At 36.3% G+C, this 20,226-nt stretch overlaps 1 protein-coding gene across 4 annotated transcripts in view; it reads left to right on the forward strand.

Moving 5' to 3' along the window:
• HACE1 (HECT domain and ankyrin repeat containing E3 ubiquitin protein ligase 1) overlaps nucleotides 1-20,226 on the forward strand; it is a 103,531-nt gene that overhangs the window by 56,093 nt on the left and 27,212 nt on the right. For all 4 annotated transcript variants that reach the window (XM_032408156.1, XM_032408159.1, XM_032408157.1 and 1 more), the window contains 6 exons: nucleotides 3,032-3,366; nucleotides 3,878-3,946; nucleotides 4,191-4,278; nucleotides 17,678-17,789; nucleotides 17,879-17,976; nucleotides 18,154-18,241. In XM_032408156.1, the coding sequence (XP_032264047.1) occupies nucleotides 3,032-3,366; nucleotides 3,878-3,946; nucleotides 4,191-4,278; nucleotides 17,678-17,789; nucleotides 17,879-17,976; nucleotides 18,154-18,241 (790 nt within the window). The remainder of the gene's footprint in view (nucleotides 1-3,031; nucleotides 3,367-3,877; nucleotides 3,947-4,190; nucleotides 4,279-17,677; nucleotides 17,790-17,878; nucleotides 17,977-18,153; nucleotides 18,242-20,226) is intronic.

The raw sequence follows: 20,226 nt of genomic DNA on the forward strand, positions 1-20,226 counted from the left end.
GAACTGTGTATGATTGTCATAACATTGTTACTATGTGTAGAATATATTTCTGTAGTGAAGACCATTCAGTAATATGAAATGAAGCAGTATTTCACAATGCCAAGAAGCCTGCTAATGGCTTCCATAGTCATTGACTCATTTTTCAGTAATAGTTGATATATATGTTGCTTTGTAGCTTATCTAAAGTTTTCTATTATTATTTATGGATATAGAAAGCATCATAGATAAGCTTTGCAATGGCTTATTTTTAATTTTAAAAATTTATTTTAATCCTTTTTATCTGTGGCTGCTACCACAGTTAGAAATTAAAGCTATTTTCACAGTATTCTTTTGGTTATTGAGGCATGAACTTTCTGAACGAATCTTCCAAGGGGCAACTCTTTAGGTAAAAATACCTCGAGGTTGGAATTTGGTTTTAATGCATGTGTGAATGAAGAAAGAAAAGATAGGAAAAAGAGAAAAGTAAAGAAAGGCCTAAGATGACTTACTACTTCTTTTTTTCCCTTATTCTCTTTTTAATTTTTGCTGTGTTCCTTTACTGAAAACTCTTTCTAGAACTACCATTTTTACACAGATCTGAGTTTAAAAAAATTATTTCTGGATTATTCAAAATTTGCCTTTAATTTTTACACATTGTCAGTATTTAAAAATAGGATTGCTGTTCGTTCAGGCTCAGTGCTCTCATCTGTGTGAGCAGCAGGTTTATCATTTCTTGCCTTAGGCTTCATCTCTATCCACTGTGTTGGTTTCAAGAAGTTACCACCTGTTCTTTATGTTTTGGAAGTTCATTTTGTGATGTAAAACTAAAAGTTTTGCTGACATAAAAAGTTCTTTTTCATCTTTTACAGTGTGTTTGCTTTGCTCATGAGGAGAATTAAGACATTTTTGGTGCATGTCAGTGTTTACGGCAGCTGGTGGTGCTTCTTGCCCTTCCTTTAAGCAGCTCAGGGATCCTGAATCTCCCAACTGCTTTGCCTAACCATGGAAAAGCCCTCTTTGTGGGGGTCAGGGGTGCTTATTTCAACCTCAGAGAGAGTATAATTAGTTTCTCACTCTGCTTACTTGTTACCAAGTATGTACTAACTAAATATTTGTTGAATGAAGGAAGTAGGTTTTTGTTGGTGATAGTGCGGACTTTTTGCTTTATTTTGTTTTGTTTTCTGCTTTTTGGTTTAATGTTATGGTGAAGACTTAGGGCTGATTTAATTGTTTGCAAATTCAGTAAGTCAAATACTCTCAGAGAGAATGTTCTGGAAACCTGAAGAAAGACTGAACATATAGCAGAGGAATTTGTTAGAAAATAATTGTGAAGAATTTCCTGGAAGAACAGGTTATTTAAATATTTCCTAAACTTCCAAATATAGTTGTGGAATCTGTTTCCATGAAGTAAGATTTTAATATTTTAATCTTTAAAAGTAACATCATTTCTTTTGGTTGAAATACTGTAGGCATGGGTCTTTCTGAAGCACATGGTCTAATTTGTAGCATTCTGTGATCCTATAAGAAACAAAAAGTAAGATTAACTTTTACATTCGTTTGCAGAAAGACAGTTTATATTCTCAGTAGGAGTATTTAGCACCTGGGAGGCTCACTTGGTTAAGCGACTGCCTTTGGTTACAGGTTATGATCTCGGTGTCAATAGGAATATTTAAAATAGTGTAGGAATGAAGGAACATTTAACTGCTATCCTTGCTCCCCCCCCATAACTGTTAATTTTTATTTGGGGTTAAAAATGTTCTAGCAGGTCCTTCCCTCCCTCCCCCAGTTTTATTGAGATATAACTGACATATAACATTGCATAAGCTTAAGGTGTACAGTGTGATAATTTGACACGTGTGTACTGCAAAATGTTTACCCCAATAAGGTCAGTTAACACATCCTTAACTCACATTACCATTTTCCTGTTGTTATGGTGAGGACATTAAAACTTTACTCTCATAGCAACTTTCAAGTAAGCAGTACAGTATTGATAACTAGTAATCTAATATTGTATATTAGATCCCTGGTAGCATATCTTTTGATAATATTTCTCCTTGTTAAAAATTACTAATTATTAGGGATGATGCATATATTTCATCTTCTTCAGTACTTAGTCCTTTTGTAGCTTTTGTGATTACATAATATTTTAAAAAGGAAACTTCATTTGCTGTTTATTTACAAAAGACATTTCATTATTCCTAAAAGGAATATTTTAAATAGTGTAGAAATAAGAAATAGTTTACTCTCTCCCTCCCTTTTTCTTTTTTAAGCTGTTAATCTTTAGTTGGGATTAAGAATTTGCTAGTCAGTATTTGATAGTTACTAGTTATTAGAGATGGATTTTGTGTATATGTGTGTGAAAACATGTATATGTGTGTATATATATAAATACGACATCATATTTTTAAATTTCGTGCTATACATTTTCAAAATCTGAATTACATGTGAAGAAAAGAGCACAGTAAACTTTTTTTTTTAAGTTTATTTATTTCTTTTAATAATCTTTACATCCAGTGTGGGGCTCTGAACTCACAGCCCTAAGATCAAGTTGCATGCACCACTGACTGAGCCAGGCAGGCACCCCAAAACTAAGCTGTTTATTAAGCTTTTTAGGAATTCTAATTTTTTTTTTTTTGGAATTCTGATTTTTTTAATTGAGAAAAGATTTATAATTGAAAATTGTTAACACATGAATATAGTAAAGGTTGGGGGATTGTATGTATAAAAGTAGCATATGTTTTTAAAGCTAAATATTTGAAAATTTTAAAAGAGGAAAGATTGCTTATAAATTTTTTTGTTAGATTTTAGTTTTACCTTTTTATTCCAAGGAATAAATAAATGCAAATTAAATTTTTGCTATAAGCAAAGAAATTATTTATGTGGCATTCATATGTTTTTGTTACTTACCTTTAGGCATTGCTATCACATTAACATGGGAAAATAGAAGTATCTAGGATAAATTTTCTCTTTTATATTATTTGTTTGGCTGTGTGAGTTTTTTTCCTGGAGTTTAAGAATGATGTTTAAAAAACACTTCTTTTTTTTCTCCTAGCCTCTCGAATTGCTTTGGCACTCATTAGATGAATGGCTAGTTTTAATAGCTACAGAACTGATGAAAAACAAAAAGGACTCAACGGATATCACTTCTATTTTACTGAAACAAAAAGGCCAAGATCAAGATGGTACTTCCATTCCTCCATTTGAACCTCCAGGACCTGGGAGCTATGAAAATCTATCCACTGGCACAGGGGAATCTAAACCAGATGCTCTTGGAGGGAAACAGGAAGCCAGTGCAGACTGTCAGGATGTTATTTCTATGACAGCTAACCGGCTAAGTGCTGTCATTCAAGCTTTTTACATGTGCTGTTCTTGTCAGATGCCTCCAGGGTAAGAAGGTTTCTGCTTATTATTTCCTTTTCTGGTAGATGAAGAAAAGCTATGATTTTTTTATAATTTCAGTAACAACAAATAATAATTTGTTGATTTTAGGTTCTGTTTTGATCTTGTTGTAGGACACTTATACTATTCTTAAAATATTTGAGTTTTAAGCATTATATAAGTTATTAACATGTAGAATGGTGAATGTCACTTTGTATAGGATTACTTAATTATGTATTCAAAATGTATAGAGCAGAGACGTTTAAAATCTCAAGGTTTTAAAAAATAAAATAAAATTTCAAGGTTTTTAAAAAGTTGGGCATATCCTCTGTTAAAGAAAAGTTATATATATATTTTTTAACCTTATAAATTGACTGGGCATGCCTCAGTTTCTCAAATTTAGTCCAAACCCAAATCTTTTTTTTTTCTGTCTAGAAGCCAGTCCAATTCTATACATAGTTATCAAATTTGCTGTATCACCAATTTCTGTGTGTTCTGATTGTTTTTTTATCCTCCACAGAATGACTTCACCCCGTTTCATTGAATTTGTCTGCAAACATGATGAAGTTTTAAAATGCTTTGTTAATAGGTAAGGCTTTCTTGGATTCATGGATTGCCCTTGTAGACTTTTCTTTCTTTACTTACAGTTTTTATCTCAACAAAAATAATGTTATTTCTGTTACTATTCAAAAAATACTACATGACAAGTAAAAGTATAGTAGGTGTGGATTAATATTTTTTTTCTGTTTCAGTATCTGTATATCTGAATTTGCATTTCACTTAATGCAACTCATTCTTCCTGTCCATTTAAACAAGTTATATTTTTCTCTTAGAAATCCCAAAATTATATTTGACCACTTTCACTTCCTCCTTGAATGTCCTGAGTTGATGTCAAGATTCATGCATATCATAAAAGCACAGGTAGAGATTTCTCTTAATCTTGTTTTATTCTGTCTGATGAAAGTTAAGTTTTTTAATTTGAATACAGTTTAGTGAAGTAATTATTATACTTGAGACCTCCTGCTGTAAGAGGAGTGAAATTACCTTATTCTTTACTTTAGTATGTGGAATTACATTAGTATGTTACTTTATTTATTTTTTTAAGATTTTATTTATTTATTTGACAGAGAGAGAGACAGCGAGAGAGGGAACACAAGCAGGGGGAGTGGGAGAGGGAGAAGCAGACTCCCCGTGGAGCAGGGAGCCCGATGCGGGGCTCGATCCCAGGACCCTGGGATCATGACCTGAGCCGAAGGCAGACGCTTAACAACTGAGCCACCCAGGTGCCTCAGTATGTTACTTAAGTATTGAGGGGCATTTTTTAATCTTAAAGGAAGTGTGTATTAAGTGCCCACTGTGTGCAAAGACAACAGAATACATTGTCACATTTCCTGAAACGAGTTTACTGGAGCATTAGTCCTATAAGGCTGATGGTCCTTGAGAAAAGGATTTTATCCCCAAATGCATTTGGAAAATATAATATCCCTGTTGGAGATTTATAAAGCATATCAGCAACTTCTTAAAAGGCTTTGAGAAACCCTCTGCTAAAAATAGTGATTTAACTTTGTTAATCATCCAAATTTATTTAACCTGAGAGTCTTTTCCCCGGCAAGGTTCATTCCTCATATCTCATGTTTCATGAAACATGCTAGGAAAAAGCTTGTTTTGCTACTTACCAGCTATGTAATTTGGGGCACATTTCCAACATCCTTGAGCCTTGCTTTCTTCATCTATAAAGTAGACATAATGACACCAAACTCACAAAACTGTTGTGAAGAATAAATTTTATTTTATTTTTTTTAAAGATTTTATTTATTTATTTATTTATTTGACAGAGAAAGAGAGAGAGCGAGAGGGAACACAAGCACGGGGAGTGGGAGAGGGAGAAGCAGGCTTCCCGTCGAGCAGGGAGCCCGATGCGGGGCTCGATCCCAGGACCCTGGGATCACGACCCGAGCCGAAGGCAGGTGCTTAACGATTGAGCCACCCAGGCGCCCCATGGAATAAATTTTAAATAGTAACTGGCATATATGTTCAATAAATGGTAGTTATTTGGAGATAGAAAGCATATGTCTTTTCTCCAAAAAGACCTTAATTCACTCTAGCAGGAGAGATAATAAATGTACCTGTAAAATACTAATTACATTATTACTTGGTTGTTTAGTAGTTTAAGGGAGGAAGACCTTGCTGCTGTATAGTCAAGGAAAATTTTGAAGAGGAGGTGGATTTTATGCTGGACCTTGAAAAGCACTGCAAAATTTTGCTCGGAGTAAATGGGGAGGGTGAACATTCTTATGTCAACATATAGGCCAGGGCTTGTAAATGGAAAAGTGTATAAAATTACAGTGGTTGAAGCAGAAATTTTGTGTAGGTGAGGAATGACATATAATTCTGGAAAGGTGGGTTGGGGTCACACTGTGTTAAGCCTTGATTGTCAGATTGAAGAATCTTCTTTGTTTTTTAGGCTGTTAGCAGCCCCTGATAACTTTGCTTTAGGAGAATGATATGACTTCGGCAAAATTTTAGGAAATAATTTGTCTAAAGTGTAGGATAGACTGGAGGCTCTGGTTTGGTTAGTAGTTGTAAGATAGATACTATAGGTGTTTTTAAATGTCTTTAGGGACACCCACCCATTCAGAAGTTAAAGAAAACTAAGAACTAATTTTTATAAAATTATACACATGTATATAGATATCCTTTGGCATCTGTTAAAAATGATAATGTAAACGAGAAGGTAGAGATAGTAACTTACCTTTATTAAATGCTAATTTTAGGTCACTTACCATAAATTTATTTGCTTTACATGGATTATTTTCGTAGCAATCATGTGAGATAGGTACTCTTTAACTGAAGAGATTAAGCAACTTGTTTAAGTCATTCAGCTACCAAGTGGGAGAACCAGAATTTAAGAGTGTGTCTGTTTTTTAAATTCATTTTCTTAATCTAAACTATGTGACTCCATTCTAGGGCAAATGAAATAATATGTGAAAGAAGCTTTTAGTTTTTGAAAGAGATAGTTTGTTATTCTTAATATTATCTCTGCTTTTCACTTCTGTTTTCCTCTTCCCTTCCTGAACAATTTAGTCAAAAGCATCTGCATTAAGCTATCCACCTTTTTTTTACCCACAGAGGAGGTTTTGTTGCCTGACCAGGGTGAGAAAGGTGTTCACATGCATAGTGGTGGCCTATTGTGGGGGTTGGAGCTTGGGTATGTCAAGGAGGTTGTCTGTGTAGTAGAGTATGTGAGTTGGAGCACCATTTGGCGGATGTCCAGTGTAGAGGATGGTGACAGTTGCTCAGGGTACACTGACAGAGCCCGAGTAGGGTAGAGGGCATCCATGAAGTAATGTGTCCATGTCAGTGACAGGAGATTGGTTATATACAGGGTGCGGTAGTTCATCAAGTAAGTAAGTATACTTATTATGGGAGCCTGATTTCTCAGTATTGGAGAAAGAAGTTACAGAATGGAGGAGAATAGAATGAACCATGCTGTTGGATTAGAATTGGAGATATCAGTGTGAACCTAAAGTTTTCAGGGTGGATTGAAAGATATAGCAAATCTGGCACCCAATTCTTGGCCTGTTCTCAGTTAACCAGGGCTCTTCGGAGAAATGGCTAATTTCAGGGCCGGGTCAGGGAAAGTACAAATGAGCCTGGAACCTCTTATGATATGATAAGTTGTTCAGAGAGTGATAGGATTATGTCAGCATGACGCAGAACCAGTTTGAATGGACTCCACTGGCCAAAGCTGAACAATTTGAACATCCAAATAAATTATGATGGCAAAATACTATAAATAAAATTGGAACCCATAAGTCTGTACTATACTGAAACAATTAATGAATAAATGGGAAGTTTGATGAGGGGTGGGGTGTGTTTACAGTCTCAAAGTATCTCCTCACAGCATACTTAAGAATTACAAAGATGAAAAACTACAGTGGAAAACTTGGCAGTGACCGAAACAGACATATCAGCGTGCCGGCTGATAGGATGCACTGAGGAGAATATGGCATCACTTCTTTGATATTCCTGCTAAAGATGTATACCCGAATTTAATCATGAGAAGAACGGCAGACTAACTCCAGTGGAGGGACATTCTCCACAGTAACTGACCTACAGTTTTTAAAAGTATCAGTCAGGGTCATGAAAATTAAGAACACACTGAAGAACTGTACTGAGACAGGACAACTAAGTGCCATTCTTACACTGTGAAGGAAGTATTAGGCAACGGGCAAAGCTTGACATGGGGGTCTAAGAATTAGCTATAGTAAAGTATCAGGGTTAATTTCTTGATTTTGGTGGTATCTGGTTATGTAGGATTCTCTTGATTATAAGAAATACACACTGAGGTATTTAAGGGTGACTGGACATCATGTTGGCAGCTTACTCTCATATCAAGGAAAAAATACTTTGTACTCTATTATACTTAGAAATTTTCTGTAACTTGGAAGCAGTTCACAAAAAAACAAAGTGTAAAAGAACAAAAACAATTACCTGTGGTAAGGGATTGATTTCTTCTTCTATTGGTGGCTTTCAGGTGGCCTGTAGTTAAAGGGAGAGACATTTTGTATTGCTGTACAAATGCATTAAGAGGAACCTCTGTGATCAGTCTTGTTTTGCGAATTATTTTATGGAAATGCAGGTACTCAGAAAGTTTACATACAAAAACATGCCCTTTGGCTTTTTAGGTGTATATAAATGTGTGTGGATATTTTGATCTTACATGTGTTACTAGCTTTTGAAGGTAACATTGTGTACGTTTTAATGTTTCATTTGAATTACTTTAAAAAATGACATTTGCTTTTATTTCTTGGTTCACATTTTGTAAAGGATACAGTTTAATAACTTAAAATGGTTATGAATAAGTTTCCTGTCATTTTCTGTCATGTTAAATAATTTTAACATTGTTCTGAGTGATAATAAGAAAACCTACTTATTGAGCATTCTGGGTATTGAGTATTTCTACATGTTACTTAACCTCTTGGTACTGCATTTTTCTCTTCTGTGAAGTGGGGATGATACGAGGCCCTTTTTCTCATAGTATTGTGAGGATTATTTGTGAAAATGCATGTAAAGTGCTGAAAACAGTACCTGGCTTATAGGTGCTTTAATAATTGTTAGCTAATTAATGATTGTAATTATGATTATTATGTTCTGTATTTGCATTATTTCATTTAATCCTTACAGTTAGCCCTTGAAATAATTTTCTTATTTTATAGATGGGAAAACTAAAGTTCTGAGAGGTTTAGTAATTTCCCTAAGATCACAAACCTAGTAGTGACAGAGCCAGGATTCCAAACCATGTTTATCAAGCTTCAAAGCCCCTTCGTTCTCTGTAGGGATAGGACTCTGGTTATGGCAGTTACCTTCACTGCATCTTCCAGGGAGATACAGTTTTACCTTATGTGCCTTTTTCCTTGACTCCCTTAGCCTGGTGTGCTCTCTTCTCTCCCTGCTTGAGCATGTCTTACCCAGCTTAATGTCCTGGTTCAAACTGTGACCTCCTGAAAGCTTTGTACTCTCCTCATCTCCACAGTCTCTAAATTCTTAGTGCACTATACCGCAATAGTGGAACTCTGTACTTCACCATTTAGAACTTGATATTATATACATATTATTTGTTCTATGTTAGTCTTACCTCTTTAGCTGTATTAGTTTTTAACAATGAAATTGAGATTTTAAAGCTCTTATGTTAGCTGCAGTAACAGTGTTGGCACTTACTCGGCATGTAGTACTTCCTGATTAATCATAAAAATTACAAGTCACTTGCAGTTTGCTTATCTGGCAAATGACCAAAAGATAGAGACTTCTTTGCTGTTCAGGAGATCTTATTTTTCAGTTTTTAGGGTGGAGGAAAGGAAGAAAACAGGGTAATTGTTCCTTTCTAGTTGCCGTATGTATTCTGTTGTGTGTCATTCTCAGCTTATCAAAAACCGGTGTTGTGGCTGGACCAGCTCTTGTGGTTCTGAGTGATACGCTTCAACAATAACCATCAAGAGACTTTGAAAATATAAAGGTTTATTACTTACAGGACCTGGAAATTACTCAGCATACCTGGGGCCACACTGAGATCATGGGTAGAGAGAAAGAGCGCGAGTGAGCACTCCTGAGCTGGGGTTTCTGCTTTTATTGGGGTTGAGGTGGGGGCCTAGGGTTTTGAGGGCTCAGTCTTTATTGGTGAATTTAAAAATAAGCAGGAATTTAAAGCATGGGAAGAGAAAGAAAAATCAAATGGCCCAAATGGTTAGTTACTAAAATTAACCAACATCTCTACAACAAAGGAACCTCAGTGTGGGGAGGTGGTCTGGCTCTTTATCTAGTTTTGTGGCTGGCAGTGTGTCCTGCCCCCCACCCCTGCCCCAATCTCCCTCCTCCAGATAGCTCATTTTTGAAGTGGCTGCCACAGCAATCAAAATTTAAGTCAAGCACCTGCATTATGAAAAGAAAAAAAACCCAAACAACTGTCAGTGTTTACAGCCCATTCTGAGGCATCAGAGTCAATGGTGAGGACCTTAACTGCCTGGGTAGCTGATAATAATGCTCAAAGTCCGGGGCACCTGGGTGGCTCAGTCAGTTAAGCCGCTGCCTTTGGCTCAGGTCATGATCCCAGAGTCCTGGGATCGAGCCCCACATCGGGCTCCCTGCTCAGCGAGGAGCCTGCTTCTCCTTCTCCCTCTGCCTGCCTCTCTGCCTACTTGTTCTCTCTCTCTCTCTGTCAAATAAATAAATAAAATCTTCAAAAAAAAAAATAATGCTCAAAGTCCGTTGCAGGGCATGTTGTAACCCAGAATGTACACACCTAAATAGAATTATAATAGCAAAACTTAATAATTATACAGGTAGTAGTCTGAAATCCAGTCTGTAGCCATTGTCCCAAACTTGAAAGGTCCAGCCATGAAAATAGGTCAGTTAATTAAACAGTTGTATCTCATTTCAGGAGGTGGTCTTGCAAATGGATTCCCAAAGTTAGGCCTGTATTTGTGAGAAATCAGGTATTTAATAAGAGGCATTTCTATGGAAACAAAGGAAAAATAAAGGCTAATGGCCGGAGTAAATTATAAACTAAATCTGAATCCTGAGGGCAGGATTTCAAGATGTTAGGCTCAAAGCAGCTTTGCAGTTTGAATTTTTCTGTTGATGCCCTCAGGTGTTCAGGTAAACTCGCTATTGCCCACTCAGCAACAGGCACAAAGATTGTCTGTCTGTGAGGTGTTGTGATGATTTCTCTGAAGTTTATATCAAGTTGTTTCATTCTACCTCTTATGGCTTTAGGAAAAAGGCACTTTTAAGTTCTCAGTGATTCCAAGTCAGAAGGGTGAGAGAAAAATTGGAAGTGTTAGTTTGGAGAGTTGTAGCCAAATACTGGAAGAAACTAGAATTCATGATCTGGTTTAGTTTACAGGTAAAAAACAAAACCCCAAGCACAATTAAAAGCACTAAAATCTGATATCCACAAAGGTGTATTACCAAAACATAATTTGTTCTGTGTATAGTCATTCTCATTTCTATCAGAGATAAGGAAAATAAGGCTAAAGTGTTTGTAAAATAAGTCCAGTCTCTGTAAACTTGGCCTGCTTATTTATGTAAGTGCAGCATGAATCGCGATTGATCCTCTAGACTCTTTTAATAAAAGTCAGCTTTGCTGGAATTTTTCATAAGGAGTCTCAGATTGAACTTTTTAAAAGCTGCTCAAGGCTAGGAAGCCAAACTAAAGACTTGATGTCAGACTTCATCTATAATACCTATAGATTTGGGTGAATTCCTCATTTTTTCAGGTTCTTAAAATATTCTGATATTCCTGGGCCTGCCAGGAAGTGACCTTCCTCACTCACCTGGTGAGGCTGCTGGGAACCCTATAAATAAGGTACCAGACTGATTTTTCCTAAGGGGCTTAATTGGTTCCATAAAGTCAGCCTTATTTTTTTTAAGCTGTCTGGTCATATCTGAATCTGTGCATATCTCTCAAATATGACATTCAAAGCCTTGGTAATGTAACCAGTGTTTCCAGTTGTGTCCTGGTACAAGGAGAACAGATTGTCCATTGAAATTATGCAAATAACTATACTGCTATGAAAATAGAAGAATACTCACTGAGAGTTTCCAGATTCTGGAGGGATCAGATGGGGGGGGAAATAAGTGATTGTTTCATCTTGGTTCACAAAGGTATACTTTACCAAATTGCTGTAAGTCATAGCTATCTTAAGAGAAAAAGTTTCCTTGAATCTGGAAAACAAAAGATTAAAGAACCAGCAATGTTTCGAACAAAACTCGTAAAAAATTATAATCATTCTCATCAGTTCATCCAGTCCTAGTGATTCTTGATATTGATCTTCTATTAGCAGTTTTATGAATCTAGTTTTTCCTTAGAGTTCTGTCATTTCTTACCCAGTTCAGTATATGATCTGAAAGTTATCAGAAACCTGGGCTTGTCAGAGTCCTTTCCAGGAATCTTCTTGAAGATGAAGCATTTGTGCAAAAGCATCAGAGTGAAACAGTAACTGTCTGTAAATGATAAAAGACTTAAAAATGCCCATGTTTAAAGATCTGATGAGAGTTAGTTATAACACAGCTGACAAGGAAATTTGACTGTTTCTTAGACACACATTTTAAGATGATAACTGGAATGATGACTGATAACATTTTGTATCAGATTTTTAGGAATTTGATAGAATTTCTGGAACACTTACGTTAATAGCACATATCCATACAAAGATATCCATGAGAAAGGTTTAGCATTGTTTCTTATTTGACAGTGCTTCTCATATAATTTTGCCTATCAAATAAGCCTAATTAGTTAAATGTTTCTCTTTTTATAGAGTGAACAGATCTTTTGAGATGTTCCAGGGTTCTCTAGAAAATCCCAGAGTTATTTCCAGGTCAAAAAGATTTTATTTAGAATTTGATTTTGGGAACTTAGTCAAAAACATCAAAGGATTTTGGACACTTGACTAAATAGGATCACAGATAATTATGAAACAATACTTAATTACCTACTTAAAGCGACAAAAGATTTTAAAGGCATATACAGAAGATTACATAGTTCTGAGCAAAATTCAGCTCCTCTAATATTGAGAAGACTGTTTGCTTAAGTAATCAAAGACCTGGTTAAAGCAATATGAAACACAGGTTAATTATTTTGATAAAACACAGAATCTTTGTTTTCTAGCTAGATTACTTAAAAGATAAGGCAAAACCTTTTTCTTTTTTTTTTTAAGATTTTATTTTTTTATTTGAGAGAGAGAGAGAGAGTGAGAGAGAGCATGAGCAGGTAGAGAGAGGCAGATGGAGAGGAAGAAGCTGACTTCCCCGCTGAGCAGGGAGCCCGATGCGGGGCTTGATCTGAGGACCCTGGGATCATGACCTGAGCTGAAGGCAGACGCTTAACTGACTGAGCCACCCAGGTGCCCCAAGGCAAAACCTTTCATAATCTGTTTTCAAGAGCCGACCAATACTCCCAAGAAAACTTTGTCCTTTTAGCAGAGGAAAGAAAATTATATAAGCATAGTATTGATATTAAAGCTTATAAAAAAACAACAAACCCTTATAACAACGATTCTGTTTTAGCTAACTCAACCACACAAGGTAAAATTCTCTTTCTTCTCAACTTTCTATACCATTTTGTCTTTTATTTTCTCTTTCCCATTTTGAAATAACCAGTTTTACTTTAGGACAATTTTACTTTCTTTTCCCTTAACAAAAATACATCTTCATACCTCATACTTTCTCTTAGCTAAAGACACATGCTACTTTCCTTGCATGCAGAGATGTTTCCCATATTTAGTAGTTGTAATTACATATGTTAATTAGAATTCTTAGCCCTTAGAAGCCTTAATTTCTAATGAAAAGCAAGAAGTAAAATTTGTGAATTGTTACACCAGCATTCTTTACACTGGCAGATTTATGAGTATATTTTATAATTTCTATCAACATACATTTCCTCATAGTACAGCTTTTCAGTGTGTCACAAGACATGCGTACTAACAGACCCAAATATCTTTAGTTCCTCTGTGGTAAGTGATCAAAAGTAGGTAAACTTCAACTAGTTTTGCAATTACTGTTTCAGTATTTTATCTTATTTGGAAATGATTTAGACATTCAATGAGTTCCCTTCATTTAACTTAGCAAAATTCTAGGGCTGGAAGTTAACAAAAATTTTAGAAACTGGTTTTAAGTAGACATATCATAACACATAATTATTGCTGAAAAGTTCACCTAGAAACTCTTATACCATTAAACATTTATTTAAATCTCTTGATCACAGCAATTATATTTAGACGACCATGAAAAACTTCCATTAGGTAGCATCATCCCAAGTTATTTTTCCTGCTGACAGATTTTGTAATAGAGATAACATGAATTTATTTGACTAGTAAACCCTGGTAGAATATGTTTTTTTATCTGCATTTTATTTAGCATAATTAGTTATATTAATATGATTTCTGTTATATTTAACATGTAATATGTATTACATGTGTATAATATGTTATAGATTATTATATATATTAATTACATATAATCTGCATTATATTAAATATATATATATATATATATATCTGAAGACCTACTTTTTTTAATTACACCAAATTTAAACTAGCTTTTACTTCCCAAAGATTATCCCAGATCATGTGAACTTGTAAAAATTTGGGTTAGTTTTGGGGGCGCCTGGGTGGCTCAGTTGGTTAAGCATCTGCTTTGGCTCAGGTCATGATCCCAGGGTCCTGGGATCAAGCCCAGCATTGGGCTCCCTGCTCAGCAGGGAGTCTGCTTCTCTCTCTCCCTTTGCCCCTCCCCCTGCTTGTTCTCTCTCTCTCTCTCTCTCTCTAATAAATAAAATCTTAAATATTTTTGAGTTTTAGGAATATTTAATTCATAAGTGCTTATTTTTAAGCCAATTAAATAGAGTTCTTTTACAAATTAATTTTGGCAGTACATTTGGAGGTTGAGAGAAGAAAATCACATATATAACATATCCATAGACATGCATAAACATGCAGACAGACACAGAGACCTATAGCTTCAATTCCAGCATTCTAGTCATGAATCAGGTACAACAATATAAAACTCACTAGTGTATAAATAACAGCTGAATCCAAATTGGCAGACAGAATAAGTTAAGGTTGCCTGCTCCAGTGGCTAAAGCTTTTTACTAATACCTGTGGAGAAGACTTTGAAGATTTGTATTTATCCTTAACAAATAATCTTTAAGGAGTCTGTGGACTAGAGTTTGGGCAAAAGAGCTTTTTATAGCATTTTGTATTTTAAAAGGCCTCTTTCCCCTCTTTTTTTCCTTTAGTCTCAGGCAATCGTGGGCAGAGTTTTAGTTACCTCCTGGGGTATTTACTTTTCAAAGACATTGAAGGATTTACATCTTCAAGGGACAGAGAAAGGATGTAAGTTTTCTCCTAGGAGTTCTAGGGCTTTTACGATGGTTTCCGAGGTCACAATAAAATGTAGTAGTGCCACCCTGTAATTGGGGGAGTGCCTTGTAAAAGTAATTCTCTGGACTCAAGGTCAGATGAGTCCTCTTCAGGTTGGAAGGGGTTATTTGGATCACTGTGGTCATGGAAATGATGTACCCATTGTACCCATTGGACTGAATTTTGTGCAGCAGGAGATGGGCTTCCTCTGTGAGCCTTAGCAGTGATCACTGCGATGGAAGGATGAGTATAGTGCCAGGTAGTGTATATCCAAGTGAGGAGAGGGAGGGCTTGGGTATGAGTATCAGTGGCTTTAGCAACCGTTGTCTTCCCAATTCCCTCTTCCTCCTCAGGAGAGGCCTCGATAACCCGGTCTGCTCTTCCCTTGGCAGCAGGAACACCTCGTGAGGTGTGCTTGTAGTTATGCCCCCATTCAGTAGAAAGCTTGAGGGGGCTTAGAAAATGTGCTATCTCAGAAGGAAGGAGCATTATAGTCCAGATGGATCTGTAAAAAAGTTATGGATTTTAGGGTCTTTAGAGATGGCAGCCAGTTGATGCATTTTAGCTGCCATGAGTAACAATTAAGAGCCTGATCCAGACAACCAAGAAAACCTGCAATAACCAATTAGTTCCCCTCTCTCCTACCTGCTGCATAAAATATTTAAGAAAGGTTTGAATTTCAGTTAAGGTATAGCTTTTGATCTCAATTTCTACTACTTGTTTTTATCCTGTTACCTTAATCTTACTTGAAAATTGTTGTTACCAGAAAATTTTGGATGACATCACTGTCAGCCCTCTTTGTAGGTGGCTGCTTTACTTTTCAGGATGTCTCAGGAAACCTCTCCTGGATTGGAGTCTTCCTTCAGTAGCATGATATACATGGGGTCTTGGGAAAAGTCCCTAGGCCTCTGGAGCATAAACCAGAGCCTTGGCATTTTTGTGTGCATAATTGAGTAACACCTAGGAAGCACCCATGGGGTTTTACATTTATCAAGGAGCTGGTGTGCCTCCTCAGGGTTCTTAGATTGTTCAGGACATTTACATTTGTCCATTAATTTTTTAGCCATACCACACCAGGGATTGGACCCATAGTGTCCTATTGGGTCAGGGGACAAGTAGCAATGGTAGTGAAGTGGTGACACAGACGGTAGGCCTCTGCTGTATGTCCCTCGGTGGTGCCATTGGCTTCCATTTGCAAGGCTGTTTGTCTCTTCTGGGTTAGGACATGTGATTTGGGCACAACCCACTTGACTCAGTGGTTGCAAGTGGAAATTTCCAATCCTCCTCACCTAAGGAATCATTTCTATCTACCTTTGGCCCAGAACCCTCCTTGGCAGTAGCAGTAGCCTTGCAGTCTAATCCACCCTCCCTCGCTCTCCTTGGCTTTGGAGGTCCCTTATACACATTGATAGTCAATTAAGACCTTTATAATTAGTAGTCTGATCATCTCATTAGATCATATGGCCTTGATCATGCTGCTCTGGGGAGATTCTTGAATTACTATGGCAGCTGTGACCTTTTAGGTTGGATACTGCAGGCAACACATGACAGAAGCAATGTGTGAAAGCACAGAGCAGCATGGCAGACCCCCAGCTAAAGGTGCTCCTTTCTCAGATGGTGAGTTTGGCAGTTAGTAGGCAGGTTGCAGGTAAAGACATTCCCCTTGGTTAATTGCAAGGGCAATCATGCAGTCCTGCCATCTATGCCAATTGTGTGTTGGTCTCAGCCTTTCGATAACCAGTCTTGTGCCTAGACCAGCCCTTGTGGTTCTTATTATGATTGCAAGATGCCCTTCAGCAATAAAGGAAACTGAAAAAAATAAAGGTTTATGACTTATGGGACCTGGGTATTACACATGGTGGAGGTGAGGGAGTGGGAGAGTGTGTGCGTGCGAGCATGATAACGCACATGGGCCTGAGGTTCTGCTTTTATTGGGGTTGAGGTGGGAGCCTAGGGTTTCACAAGCTCACTGTTCGTGAATTTCAAACATTAAGAGCGGGAATTTAAAGCACGGGAAGAGGAAGAACAACAAGTGGGCCAAATGGTCAGTTATAGAAATCAACCAAGATTTCTAAAACAGAGGAGCTTCCCTGTGGGAAGGTGGCCTGGCTCTTTATTAAGTTATGTGGCTGGCATTCCGTTTATTTGAGATAGCCATCTTTGAAGTAGATGCCTCTTTGAAGTGGTTGCCTTGGCAATCAAAGCTTCAGTCAGGCACTTATATTAAAATAAGAAAAAATACCCCAATTGTCAAGGTTTACACTACATATTCAAAGGATAGAAATAAGAATAAAGTTAGATAGGGGTGCCTGGGTGGCTCAATCAATTTTAAGTGTCTGACTCTTGATTTCAGCTCAGGTCATGAGCTCAGCCCCGTGTCAGGCTCTGGGCTCAGTGCAGAGTCTGCTTGAGATTCCCTCTCCTCCCTCTGCCCCTCCCGGAGCTCTCGTACATGCTCTTTCTCTCTCTCTCTTTCTCTCTCAAAAGAAAAAAAAAAAAGAATAAAGTTAGATCTAGAAGACTATTTTCACGAAAAATTAAATATAACATGCAATGTAATTTTTCTGGATTTGGAAATTCATTCTTAAAAGCATTGTTGGGCTTAAAAGAAATTAGGAGTAAATTGTGTCAATTCATATCTGATAATTAAGTTTAGATATAACCTGATTTATCACGTCTTTTCTGTTAAAATGGGAATTAAAAAATATACTCTTTGTAATCAAAGTATTTCAGCTAAGATCTACCTTTTTGTGAATAGTTTTTGAAATGTCAGAACATTATCTAGAACTATTTATTATAAATAAAGGTTTAAGAATGATTATTTGTAGAAAGGGCATTAGCAGGCTCATGAAGTAATCTGATAGGTAACTGCCAACATATTTTACCGTTTTTTGTTGGGTTAGCCGTTTAAAGATCGCTGTGAGTGGTTCTATGAACATTTGCATTCAGGACAGCCAGATTCCGACATGGTGCACAGGCCAGTGAATGAAAATGATATCCTGCTGGTTCACAGAGGTATGTCTAAGAAACTGATGTGTGTGAGGCCCCAAATAGTAGTTACTGTAAGTTTTCATACATGAAATTAACTAATGCTATATATTTAGATTCTATTTTCAGGAGTAGCTGTGAAGTTGTGTCAAGAGCAAATTGTGCAAAGCTGAAGCAAGGGATTGCTGTGCGGTTCCATGGAGAAGAAGGCATGGTGGGCATAAAGATCAGTGCTGGGCGCCACCCAGTGTGAAAGATGGGGATGCAGTGGGATGCAGTGTGCTGCATAACTGATAAGGGAAGACATCTGAAATGATTTTAATTTGTTATTACTCAGAAAAAATTTCCCATGTATTTCTGTTGATGCTTAATTTTATTTTCTTGAACTCAGGGTCAAGGTGTTGTGCGTGAGTGGTTCGATATTCTGTCTAATGAGATCGTCAATCCTGATTACGCATTGTTCACCCAGTCAGCTGACGGTAAGTTGTACAGTCTACAGGACTTTCTCTGTGGCTCTCATAGTTTCCAACTACAGCAGTGCATTTTATCCTTTGATTCCCACAGTAATCGTGTGAGCTAGGTGTGGCATAGTCCCATTTCCTAGAAAAGAAAGTTGAAATTCAGAGGTTTTGTTAACACAGTTAATGAGTGGTAGGATCATGAGTGGAACCTGATTCAGTCTAGCATTCTTTCCTCTAGATAGTTGGTTCTCAGATATTTGTCTCAAGGGCCAGTGCTGGCTCCACGGAAGTTTTCATCAGTCCTTTGTAAAATAAAACTAAATTTATATAATTTTAAGCATTGTCCTTAGACTTTTTTGAGCTAAAATTTCCTTTTGTGAAATAATGCTAGTAGACGGACTTAGAAAAATAGTTATTTGGAAAAATTAAAATTTGCTAACCCTATTTGAGTTTCCAAGTCTTAAAATTTATTGGTCATATAAAAAACAGTCTAGAAATCATGGTGTTAAATCTTAACTTATAATCTATGTATAGTAACTTAGTTTTCAGTCCTTTTAAAAGATTAAAACCTAAAAAGCTCTTATTATCTTATAATACAAATAAACTATTTGTTGAAATGGTAATTTGGACCTGCACAATTCTAATTTGATATTGTAGGCTGAATGGAAATGGTTACCGCCTCATCTGTGTGAAGAATACTTCACAGTTCTCTAACTTAAGAAAAACATACAAGTGAAGGCGGGATTTCAGTTTTTAAATGCTTTACAGAGTTGCTTTTATTTCCTGAAGATCTTTTCTTTCCCAGTGTTTAAATTTTTTTTTTTTTTTATAAGGAGAGAGTGCATCATTAATTGTATTTTCTGATTATCTCCAACCAAACCGGCAGGCAAATCTCCATTGAATAAGAAGGATGACTTTAGGAGAGAGGCAATGGGGCGGTGGGCTGTAGGGATGCTAGGGAGCTGTAGGTATGCACCTATGTATTCACACATGGTGTATTTGAAGTTACTTAGGGATATGGGACTGTCTACTTTAATTTATAACTTCTGATTTTTTTGCTCTGAGGTGAATTTGTTGTCTTTGTTGTTTTTATGACAAGTTTGATGAGGTGCTGGGTTTAGTTAGGCCTAATCTTTGAAGCAAGATTTAGCATTAGAGCATTATATTTTAGATTTATTTCATTTCTTTATAGTCCATTATTCTGTGTCTGTTTAGTTTCATACCTGAAAAACAAATTTGATGTGGAATTATGAGTCAAGGTAATTCCTAACACTATGAATATATTAGTAGAGCATATGCTAACGCACAGAGATCATAAAGATTGTGATTTGTCCTTTTTGTAAGCCTTCTCTTTGGGATTACAGTATTTATAAATTAAAATCTTGGTGAAATATTTCCTTGTTCTTATGTTTAATTGACACGAAGGGAATTACACTGAAATTTTGAATTAAAAATTCCTGAATGTGGGAAATGTTTGGGTAGTCCTCATGTCTATAATAATTTCTTTAAAACTTGCTTTCTAATTAAATTAAGATGCTTACCATAGAGTTTGGTCTTTGGTCTTACACTGGATGTGAGTCCTGGCTCTGTTCCTCTTGTTGTCATCATCTTGGGCCAATAAATGTAACCTTTCTGGACCTCAGTTTCTCCATTTGAAGATGGTGATAATGTATGTTTTGTAATGTGGTGAGAGAGAAATCAATTAGCCATTATGTAAAAAATGCTTAGCCTAGTGCCTAAGAAATATAGAAAGTAGAAATAATTATTAGAAGCTATTATTATGTGGAAAATGATATTTTCTTGTTCACTAGGATTTTTCTGAGGTGATGAAAATAGCTGTGTCACAGTTACATTTATTTTGAACTTAAAACAGAACCTAAACTTTGTGTTCTGTTTTAAGTAGTTTTCAAATTAAAAACTATTATTTTTTTCCCTATTTGTTTCCTTATTTATTTTTTGTTTTTGATTTCTCCTTATCTGTTCTTTTTAATAACCTAGATTTC

Source organism: Phoca vitulina, unplaced genomic scaffold (genome assembly GCF_004348235.1).
Source record: "Phoca vitulina isolate PV1807 unplaced genomic scaffold, GSC_HSeal_1.0 scaffold9, whole genome shotgun sequence".
Classification (NCBI taxonomy): domain Eukaryota; kingdom Metazoa; phylum Chordata; class Mammalia; order Carnivora; family Phocidae; genus Phoca; species Phoca vitulina.